Source organism: Macrobrachium rosenbergii, chromosome 42 (genome assembly GCF_040412425.1).
Source record: "Macrobrachium rosenbergii isolate ZJJX-2024 chromosome 42, ASM4041242v1, whole genome shotgun sequence".
NCBI classification, from domain to species: domain Eukaryota; kingdom Metazoa; phylum Arthropoda; class Malacostraca; order Decapoda; family Palaemonidae; genus Macrobrachium; species Macrobrachium rosenbergii.
Genome location: NC_089782.1, coordinates 43,883,822 through 43,896,321, shown reverse-complemented (window position 1 = coordinate 43,896,321; position 12,500 = coordinate 43,883,822). Strand labels below are relative to the sequence as shown.

General features: G+C 34.8%; 2 protein-coding genes across 3 annotated transcripts in view; one reads left to right on the top strand and one right to left on the bottom strand.

The window, feature by feature from the left end:
• Positions 1–12,500, top strand: part of CDase (neutral ceramidase) — a 113,828-nt gene that overhangs the window by 3,922 nt on the left and 97,406 nt on the right. The window contains exons 2-3 of the mRNA XM_067086320.1: positions 1,568–1,733; positions 8,918–9,061. Coding sequence (XP_066942421.1) covers positions 1,568–1,733; positions 8,918–9,061 — 310 coding nt within the window. The remainder of the gene's footprint in view (positions 1–1,567; positions 1,734–8,917; positions 9,062–12,500) is intronic.
• Positions 1–12,500, bottom strand: part of PH4alphaEFB (prolyl 4-hydroxylase subunit alpha-1) — a 107,139-nt gene that overhangs the window by 41,159 nt on the left and 53,480 nt on the right. For both annotated transcript variants that reach the window (XM_067086322.1, XM_067086323.1), the window contains exon 2: positions 5,631–5,671. The gene's annotated coding sequence lies outside the window, so the exon portion shown is untranslated. The remainder of the gene's footprint in view (positions 1–5,630; positions 5,672–12,500) is intronic.

Sequence of the window (12,500 nt, the reverse complement as noted above, 5' to 3'; positions counted from 1 at the left end):
AAAAATACTTTATTTGACATTTATTCTTATTTATTATCACAACATGAATTGTGTGAGGTTCACAAATTACTTGCAAGAAGCAATTTTTAAGCTTGGCACACATAAATCATTATCAATTCATATGATCTTTCTTGAACAGCCATTATTAAACGAAACTACTGTATTATGAATATGCAAGCTTGTTCCGCATGAATAGGGTCCATCCTCTGAAAAATAATCTAGGCGAACAGTAAAAGGAAAATCCGTGCATATATTCAAAACGAAGGTCTGAACAAATCCTAAATTCTTCCCACGTTCATTATCACATTCGCTGGCCTCGAGTTCCATAACAAAAACAAGAACACTTGCCTTATTCCCATGAAAAGGAAGATAGCCATGTTTACGAAAATAAAACCCGGCTGGTACTGATACACTATAGATTTGTCCTTGACGAGAGAACGAAAATACTCCAGGTGTTTCATCGGGTGAGTTCGTTTTTACTCTCTCAGGCTAACACGCAATAAATGATTTTCAAGAAAGTCCCCAAAGACGGAATTTCTTGTGGAAAAATGGATGTGGAAAAGTCTAAAGAGGAGAGGCGTGTTAGAAGGCATGGACTTGTGCGCATGCCATGAGTGGTAATGCTCGATGAAGCTATAGCAGCACAATCATTCATTACTATCAATGGCGGCAGTAGTGGTTATGAGAGTAACAGAAGTAGCAGTATTAGTAGTAATAGCGTGAAAAAAATCTGTAGTCACATACAAAGAAATGTCACAAGTTCCTTATATTACAGGCTTGCATAAATATCTAGAGAAAAAGGGTATTAACCCGGTATGTACCCACCTACTCCACGGTGTTCGTACTAAACTTGGCGGAAGCTCCTTGGGACGCCGTGTTTAGTACTAGCCCCTAGGGGATAAAAGTATTATATACACCCATTTCTATATTGTGTGGTTGACAAATTATATTAATAGGCGATATCTTCCTGCGGCCGTCAACTTTACTTAGCATGAGTTTACCCTGGACTTTGATAAAGGTGGATACAAACTGTGTTAATACTGAGAAAAAGCTATTAATCGTAAATGCACGACCTCATAAAATAGTCAGAGCGAAATACAACAAAAGGAAACTAATCGTATTAAAAGAAAAAACGACAATTCTTTCCTCAACTCTCCAAGGCCACAATTGCCGTGACCTTTACAAGAGATGAAGAAATGATGAGGAGACAAGTTCGTATTAAAACATAAACGCTTTGACATTTCATCTCAAGTTTCTTTTTTGCTGTAAGACAAAACTGGCCTGTTTTATCCATTAAAAAAAAAACTTTATTTTATAACTCAAGAAGTTTTAAAATTATTCAGTTAAGTCTATGCCGACGGGGCACCTTCAGTAGCAAACTGATAATGACGAAAGAACCTCCATAAATTCAGATATCATTGCATTTCTCTATGACTTCAAATAACCTCTCTCTCTCTCTCTCTCTCTCTCTCTCTCTCTCTCTCTCTCTCTCTCTCTCTCTCTCTCTCTCTCTCTCTCTCTCTCTCTCTCTAAAACGTGACGCTAATCATAAATTTAAAATTTTCAGGATGGGTGTGTGGACACTCCTCGGCATCTTATGCTGCTCGGCCCTATGGCTGCCAAGGGACACCCAGGCCCTGAGGGATGTCCCCGACCCTCGGTCAGACCCCTCCCTCTACAACCTGGGCGTCGGTATCTACGACGCCACAGGTCCGGCGGCTGGTGTTAATATGGTACGTTGAATATCTAAGAGAAGTATTCATGGTATAGATTTAACATTCTAAATGCTCACAATGTTTCTTTTTCGCTGTTGTTATTGTATATTTATATTACATAACCCCATATAGCCTGTGTTAAATTAAATGATAACCTATAACTGAAAAGAAAATATGGTTAACTTACTTTCTATTCTCAATTAATTCGGGAAAAACTGACGGCCACTGATTAACAGTAAAGAAATTAATAGCATTATCGACGAAATATATAAAAAGAAACAAAAAACCTCACGACATTCCCTTTTTTTTAAGTCACTCATAAAACAGATGTCCGTTTTCTTCCATCACACCCTCGCGAGAGAGAATGGCTATGTTTACGAGGGTAGACCATAAAAAAACACACTGCCTCATTCGTTTTGGTTCATTTCTTTCTGTCTTTTAGCTAGTGGAACTGGAAAAACTGTGAATATTCCACATTCATATAACAAAAAACGTGGGTAAAATTTTAATTTAAACCATAATAAAATGTTAATTTAAATCACAATCACATTTTAGGCTTGAAAGCATCATTTTCCTATGATTTCATGTGTGCTTTATACGTTTCTTTAGTTCGTTTCTTTCGCTGTAAAGTTTTACTTTAATATCAGCAACACTCCCATGAGCACCGTGTTCAGTAACAGCCCTCTTAGAATGAATGGTAGAATATAAACAAAAGACGGTAAATATTTCAGTAACCGAAAACTTTCTACGGATTCGAGCACGAGTTTTGAACTAGTCATGTTAAGTTGATTTCAGATTTCAGCATAAACACTCCATCAAATAATAGATTAAAGTTGACAAATGCCTCAGTCTGAATATTCAGAGGGAATCCATAAGTTTACCAATATCATATAATAATACAGGTTACATCGACTGATGTCAAGGTTTTCTACCAATTCTTAGTCCCGTATCGTCAATCTTTGAACCCAAACATTAACAATACTTGTGACAAAATGGATGTCGCCGATACACGTACTCATGTGACAGCTTCTTAACTAAAATGAATTACATCAATTTTCAATAATTGTAACAAATATTTGTTTCCTTTAGTTGCATTACGGCACGTAATTACGTTTAATTTATCTTTTGTCAAGTTCATAATGAGCACCATACTCTTTAGAAGCTTGAATTTGAAGTCAGTGGCTCCTGTAGGCTTGTCCCATATGAATACGGTTCATCTTCTGAATAATAATAATAATAATAATAATAATAATAATAATAATAATAATAATAATAATAATAATAATAATAATAATAATAATAATACTATGGTGAGAGAAACCTACATAATTCAGACTGTATAGGTGATAAAATTCATCCTTATATTAAAAATCTCATTAATTGACCCTAAAATGCGTTAAAAGTTAGAACGTCTCTATAGCAGTAAGCTTTAAAACAAATTATATATAACGTATATATATATATATATATATATATATATATATATATATATATATATATATATATATATATATATATGTGTGTGTGTGTGTGTGTGTGTTGTTATATAGTATATATACAAATATATGTGTATATGCATGTGTACACGTGTATAAATTTATATAAATATATATTACATATAAAAAGATAGACTGACAGATAGACAGATATAGATAATATAGATATATATTATATATATATATATATATATATATATATATATATATATATATATAGGTAGATAGACACAGACAGATATAGATGCAGACAATTGAATAACAACGCGAACCACTGTATCTTACTAAAATTCCATTATGAAAAAAAAAATTACTGCCAACTAAAGTACAATGCTTTTTCTCTATTAACTTTTCATCGCGTGCTCATATGATTGAAACAATTAAGTTAACAAAGTGCTTATGTCACCAAGTCCCTCCCAGCCTTAGTCACAGTTGAATCTTTAGATATTAGTCACTCGGATACAATTGGTATGCCTGCTTTATTTTCATTTATGTAGTTCATTCCCAAGGCTACCGACCTCATTTGTCCCTGTTCTTCTACGTTAAATTATTCGATCTCACAGCAGCCAAAATACTGACCTAAGTTCTGGTCATATGCCTTGCAAATAAGTTTTACTGTTTCAACGGAAAGCTAAATAAATAAGAAACAAAACATCATCATCATCAACAAGAACAACAACAACAACAACAATAATAATAATAATAATAATAATAATAATAATAATAATAATAATAATAATAATAGTGTTAGCTGCATCAGCTGCATTCAATTTATAGGAAGTTTTCTCTTGCTTTCTGATAACTGAAAAATCAGCTGTCAGAAAGATAGCTTGAAAGAGGGTCTACTACCTATATAATAATAATAATAATAATAATAATAATAATAATAATAATAATAATAATAATAATAATAATAATAATAATAATAATAATTCAGTACAAAGCAGTCTCTTATTCGTGAAAAGTGGTTCTCGTGACAAAAAAAAGGAAGCAGATACAAAAGACGAAATTTATACCGAAGAGATACTTCAAACATTCACACGAATGTCTCATCAACAACACGGTGATTACCATTGCACGTGAACCACCGTTAATGCCCAGCTTGCGTGCACTTGTCCATGCTTTGAATTCTGACACGCATTATCTCTTATAGACACATGACTTTACATAGGAGAAATGAAAATTATTTATTTATTATTATTATTATTATTATTATTATTATTATTATTATTATTATTATTATTATTATTATTCCAGTAACAAATCCGCAGCTATGTAACTGTGCAAAAATATTCAAAAATAAATTTCTACAGAGATCTTTCGTGAATCTCTACAATGTGGATTTGTTTCTCCAATTTAGGACTTATGTTTGTTATTATTATTATTATTATTATTATTATTATTATTATTATTATTATTATTATTATTATTATTATTATTATTATTCAAAATGTGCAGACATTCATATTCACAACTTTTAAAGCCCATTTTTTTTAAAGCAGTCTTTTACAAAACTGAATTCTCTAAATGGAAAAAAGTGAAAACAGTGAATAACAAATGAATAAATACAGGTAACAAGATTATATAAAACTATAATGAATATCTTCCTTCTCTCTCTACTTCCAACAACAGTCAAAATCAGACCACAAACCCCAACCCTCCAGCTAATTAGTGATTCTCACACTTTAGAATAGAATATAAAGTTTAGGCCAAAGGCCAAGCGCTGGGACCTATGAGGTCATTCAGCGTTGAAACGGAAATTGACAGTAAAAAGGTCTGAAAGGTGTAACAGGAGAAAAACCTCGCAGTTGCACTAGGAAACAATTGTTAGAGGATGGAAAACAAGATGGAAGAGAGAGAATATGAATGGAGGTACAGTAAAAGGAATGAAAGGGGTTGCAGCCATGAGCCGAAGGAACGGTGCAAAGAACCTTAAGCAATGCCTACAGTGCACCACGCGTGAGGTGCACTGATGGCACTAACCCCCCCAACAGGGTTCTCACACTTTGTACAGAGGGAATAAATGCTAATTTTAAATTAATGGCATCACACGGATCCAATAACGACGTCCCCAGAATGCTTTTCCTTTCTCAAGGAGTCCACAACCACTCTGCCAAGCGATCTTTTTGCACTTCCCTAAACAATTATGTCCCTCAAGTACCATACACAACCACAATGACAATAATTACTCACATACTGACACGGTCTCTGTTGGTTGGTAGGTCCCAGAGGTCCACACCAGGTCTTCTATGGTTACTAAAACCATACCACACTTACAAGGTGCCATAGGGCAAAGGGTTTTGTTGGCATAAAGCCCGTTTAATCTAAAACCTGCCAACCGTCAGACTAACGCAACTCGTAAATGTATTTGTACATCTCGAAATAAATCAACAAAAAATTAAAAATTATGAGTACTCACTGCCTTGTTTTTGGAGGAAACGGTCACTTTATTCAATACACCTGTAGAGAGAATAAAAAAATGTGCATTAGATTTTGAAACATAACAGATTGTTATTATGAGGTATGACCAAAATACTGATTGACTGATTATGTCTATTTAAACTGGCGTCACAGCACCTAGGTTATTGACGCAAAATATTTTTCAAACACAGAAACAGTTTTACAAAAACAGGAATGCAGTGATCGTATAACAGTGGAAACTCCGTCAGAATGTTCGTATAGAATTTAGGCCAGAGGCCAAGCGCTGGGGCCCACGAGGTCATTCAGCGCTGAAACGGAAATTGACAGTAAAAAGGTTTGAAAGGTGTGATAAGTGGAAAACCTCGCAGTTGCACTACGAAACAAGTGTTAGGAGAGAGTGAAAAGTAAGATGGAAGAAAGAGAATATGAGCGGAGGTACAGTAAAAGGATTGAAAGGGGTTGCAGCTAGATGCCGAACGGACGCTGCAAAGAACCTTAAGTAATGTCTACAGTGCACCGCATGAGGTGTGCTGACGGCACTACCCCCCACCCCCTCCCCCTCCCTACGGAGGTCAGAAAGATCGTAACTTATCCCCAGGAGAATAAAAAACGTATAACTGAGCGGGTAAGCAATGGATTTCCCATAACTGCAACCGCTTGTGAATGACAATAACCTAAAATTACGCAGCAACAGACTATGACTTGATACCTTCGCCAACTGCCAAGTTCCCCTTCATTCTTCTTCTCTACTTTTTCTCTCGGACTGAAAGTCACTGTTACCGAGAAAAACATTACGTAATCTGACAGTCATGCTGTTTCTTCAATAAGGTCTCTTGTGAAGCTGTTATTCGCTCTTGTCTTACTCGACAGATTTTTCATTCAAAATTATTTATTCGTACGTTCTATCGTTCCAATAGAGCTCGGATAAAGCCCTATTCTCCTTGAATGAGTCTGAGAATTTGTTTCCTTAACCTGGAATAGAAACTACGATGGGTTTAACTCATTCTGATATTCTCCATTTAAACCAAAAACAAATATATATAAGCTAAGATGGGTTTAATTTTCACTGACATTTTTATTTTCCGTTTAAAATGTAAAAAAGAAAAAAGCATTTTCTCAGTAAGGCATATCTGAAATGCAAATACTGAATTATCACCGAGATCTCAGTTCAAAATCTAAGAAGTGTCGAATACCGGGTAACCTTTTTTTTTCTTGTTTTTATTATTCAACCTTGCGTTGCCCAGCATTCGACTCTGAATATACAATCACCCTACTCAATATTCTTCATTATTAATCCCACCTTGAGTCCATTAATACGCTCGTTTATACTTCAAATGAATAAATTGCAAAATCTCAGACAACCAAAGCCAACTCCCAAACTCGGCCTCAAACAGGGCAGACTCTGCGTGCCACCGGACACCGGATGGACTTTGATCAAGTGTCAGTCTCCAGTTACCGTCCCGTCGCTATTCACAGGGCGAATATTCGCCGTTACGCTGTACTTATTCGTCATGCTTAGACGCAGGACCCACTCGTATATATGTATGTATATATATACATATATATATATATATATATATATAAATGTATGTATGTATGTATGTATATATGAATATATATGTGTGTGTGTGTGTGTGTGTGTATGTATGTGTGGGTCCTGGCCAAACGATATTCATATATTCATATTTGACTCACCAATGCAATGCACTTTCTCAACACCGTGATTAGTGCATGTATAACCATCGTTTGGAATTGGGATTGGAATATAAAGTTTTAGGCCAAAGGCCAAGCGCTGGGACCCATGAAGTCATTCAGCGCTGAAAGAAAAATTGAGAGTAAAGGAGGTTTGAAAGGTGTCACAAGAGGAAAACCTCGCAGTTGCATTATCACAACTGTTAGAAGAGGGTGAAAATCAGATGGAAGAAAGAGAATATGAACAGAATTACAGTAAAAGGAATGAATGGGATTGCACTTAGGGGTCTATGGGACGCTGCAGAGAACCTTAAGTAACGCCTAATGTGCACCGTGTGAGGTACTCTTATGGCGGTAACCCCCTGCGGAGATAAACATCGTTTGTATTCAGCCTTATACTAAATATAATTTACTGGTGCAATGCACGTGTGTCATACATGTATTCTAAGATATTGAAAGTTATAAGTCATTCATTCACTAGTGTAGACAAATGTGTCCAACTTCATTATACAAATATCTAAACAAAAATATTCACCATTACAGTGACCATTTATCATCAATTGTACCGCATATGTTCATCATTATCAATTCATTCAGCATTGTAACCTCAGTTCTCGTTGCCACTTACGGTCATAATCAATTCAACATATCACTGTTATGATTTAGTTATCCAATAAAATAACTTGCACTGCCATTATTACCTAATTCAATATGCCGTCGTATTCAAATAACACATTCACCTTCATGTAGATATATTCTCTTATATTATCTTATATATCATCTTACTGACTAGAATTTCGTTTACATATTAACAGTTGCACAATCCTTAATATTCCTTACATTCACAATTATTCGACTTTCCATCATACCAACTCTATTCAAAACATTATTACGGTCCAAATAACGAAGGGTATTTACAGTTACGCAAACAATGGCGATTGATATTCACAAAAATATCAAATTGTTGAAACGCTTCAGTTCTACATACTTACATATTCCCAAAATCTACTCAACATAGTACAGCAACTGACACTGATTTATGATTTATGAAAATTAGGGGCACTTTCAACCTTTCACCTGATAAGTCCGTGAAAAGGCTGGACAGTAAGACTGAATAGAAAAGGTGGGAATGGAGGTAAAGTAAAAGGCTAAACAGTACCTTCAGCTAGGAATGGAATATAGAATTTTGGCCAAAGGCCAAGCGCTGGGACCTATAAGGTCATTCAGCGCTGGGAGGGGAATTGAGAGTAGGTAGGTCTGACAGGTGTAACAGGAGGAAAACCTCGCAGTTGCACTATGAAATAAATGTTAGGAAAGGGTGGATGGCATAATGGAAGAAAGATAATATGAATGGAGGTACAGTAAAGGGAATGAAAGGGGTTGCAGCTAGGGACCGAAGGGACTCTTACAAAGAATCTTTAATAATGCCTACAGTGCACCACGTGAGGTGCACTGACGGCACTGCCCCCTTATGGGTCAATTATCAATAAAAAAAAAAAACTTGAAATCTACATAACACACTAAAGCACCTGACATTCACCAAAGGCTTCGAAGTACCAACTAAACCACATGCACGCCCTTGCTCTCCGACAGATGGGATACGCCAACCCCGCCCAGATCAACGCAGGCATCCACATGAGGCTCTACTCGAGGGCGTTCCTCATCGACGACACCACCCGCCGCCTCGTCTTCTTGAGCCTCGACTGCGGCATGATGGGTCAGCTCGTCAAAATGGAGGTGAGGTTGTTTGCGTGTGAAATGGGAGTTGTTTTTTTTAACGAATTATAGAAGGTTGTTTTTTTTCGTGGTTTTTTAGGTATGTAACTGTCGTGTTATTCTGCTGTGTATACATATTACAGGAGGCGACAATCAACATTATGTATTCGACATTATGCATTATGTATTCAACACAGTTTTATATATACATACATGTATGCATACATAAATACATACAAACACACAAACACACACACACTCTAGGTTCGAACCCGGTGTGAGTCAGAAAATTTATTTCTGTTCCACAAGTAACTGTGTTGATTACTTCGATCCTATTCACTCAGAAGGTTTAATTCGGATGAAGTACTGTCAACTGGATCACTGCTGAGCCGGGAAGTTATACTAAGCAGTAAGCCTGCCCAGGTAAAAGCCTTGGGTACAGTGGTACTTGGGTTCCAACTTCTATGACTTGTGTGGTTCAGCCGGCAACGTCCTTGCCTTTCAATTGAAAACCTGGGTTAGATGCCGATGTGAGTCACACACACACACACACACACACACACATATATATATATATATATATATATATATATATATATATATATATATATATATATATATATATATATATATATATATATATATATATATATATATGTGTGTGTGTGTGTGTGTGTGTGTGTGTGTGTGTGTGTGTGCGTGTGTTATAACATGCATTCTTTTAAAAGTATGATAATCAGCACCTGGTCATAATTTACCCCGAAAGGTAAGCATTAATGGAAAACCGTCTTCAAATTGTACTTTTTCATTCTGATGCAATTAAATAGTCTTTTACAGGTAAGTATAATGCAAAAACATACTCGGAATATTATGGCCACGGACTAAAAAAAAAAAAAAAAAAAAAAAAAGAGCATTTTATATTTAGCCCAAGATGAATTCAAACCCATTAATCCAGCGATGTTCTGGATTGCACTGCCTTTTAAAATGCTAGAGAACATATTAACAAAAGGGGAGATTTATCTTTTTAAAATAAAACAAAAACCAAAAAAGAACTGAGATTCATTCCGCAGTGACCGACCAATCAGTCAAAACTGACTTCAGAAAACGACTTTCCTCAGGAGGAAAATAGCCAAACTTGAGATCTAAAAAAAATCTTGACGATAATAAAATTTTACTGTGCGCCTAGTCTAAATCTTTTGGGGATTTGTGCACTCCAGTGAATTAAAGTCAAAAGATTTGGGATTTTTGCACTACAAAGAATTCAAGTCAAAAGGGTTGGGATTTATGTACTCCAATATATCAAGGTCAAAAGAGTTGAGATTTATGCCTTCAATTAATTAAGGTCAAAAGATTAGAATTTTAGATGTACTAACGCTAATGTATCAACGCACAACACATATGATCACGAATTCGGCTCAAGTCAACTGTAATTCTTCTTGATGAAGTTAAATTTAATCAAAGGGATACTGGGATCTTGGATAATTATCATACAAAACTGTCCAAAACCATATATGCAATTGTTTGAATATTACAAAACTTTCTTAACAATTCTTCAAAACCCCGAAATCAGAACTTTCAACGGAGAATTCAAACAATCACGAAACTTTCTTATACTTTTGCCAAAATCACTCGAATAAAATTTCCCACGAACTCAAAAGTCTATCAGCAAATACTGTGACACTTTCAAAAACTTGTAACCTAAGGCCCACAGTAAGTCAGAATGGTAAGACCAGACTTCCCGGAACGCCCAGAAAATGACACTCCAAACATTCACTATTCTCTGACGGCGACAGAGCACGAAACCCAATTTCCCCAGAGTACATTTCGGCTCACACGAATAGTGATGAAGCGATTCCAGTCATGAAAATCAATGCCATGGTTATTACCCGGAATTACTTTCCATTATTTCATGCCTACGTTATTATCTGCTCAGAGGGAACAGGAATTTTTTCGCTACTGTACCTTGCTTGGCCGTCAGCGGGTTCACTTAGTTTCATGCTGATGGCCTGTCATTAAATTCTCCATGAAGGTAGGTCAACCACATAGGGACACTGGATTTTTGTGATGACTCCTTTTGTTTTATATATTACAGCAGGTATGATACTTATTCCTCGTCCCGTTCTATATCTTAATATTCTGAATTTACTGTTTTACGTTTACGAACATTTTGACTGAACTTCTTTTTCATGAACAGCACGATGCATTATATACAGATCTATATAATCACATTGTTTTTATCTTTATTTCCTGCATTATTTGCCTGTGTTTTGTCCTAATATCTATCTCCTCTTACTGACATTATAAATAAATTAATATACATATATATATTTCTACTCACCTCAGGATCGAACCCAAGGCTTTCAATTGAAAGACAAGGGCGTCCTTGCCTTTCAACTGAAAGACCTGGGTTCGATCCTGAGGTGAGTCAGAAATTTATTTCTGTTCCACACGTGATTGTGTTTTGATTATTTCTATACATATATATATATATATATATATATATATATATATATATATATATATATATATAAATATAGATATATATATATATATATATATATATATATATATATATATATTATATATATATATATATATATTTATTTACACACACACACACACACAAGCATTAAGCTACAAATGTGGTTTAATATCCAATTCGCTCTACCTCGGAAATGATATATGTAGATATATGTATCAAGGTGATGTGATAAAAATTCAATCATATATATATATATATATATATATATATATATATATATATATATACATATATATATATATATATATATATATATATATATATATATATATATATAAATCACATACAAAACCGATCTTACAGCAAGCGGGGACATAAAAAAAAATCTAAGGATTCCATGACTACCGCAAGAATGTACCGCCGCAGAGGTAAGGAATTAATGCCCACAAATGTTACTCGGCGCAAAGTCAGTGACCGCTGATTGACGATAAGCGGTAGCTGTCAGTTACTGTTTTCAAGAGTGAGTTGTTTTGTTGACGGAAACTAGTACACGACTCTTGCTAGTCACTGTACTTTTAAACTGAACATATGCTTGCACACAGAAACACACACACACACACACACACACACACGCATATGTGTGTATATATATATATATATATATATATATATATATATATATATATATATATATATATATATATATATATATATAATATATATATTGTATACCATATTTATATATAAATAATATATATATATGTATATGCACATATATTTATATATATATAATATATATGTGTGTGTACTGTACGTGTAAAATACATATTCATTCATAATATACATAAATACACGCTTTTACCTGTGGAATGAATGAACGATGCACTCAGAGATAATTTGTATAAAAACATCTTAAAATCACAGCGTCATCTATAACATAACTCCTCTAATCAGGATTTTTTTGTTGAAAATTGATAC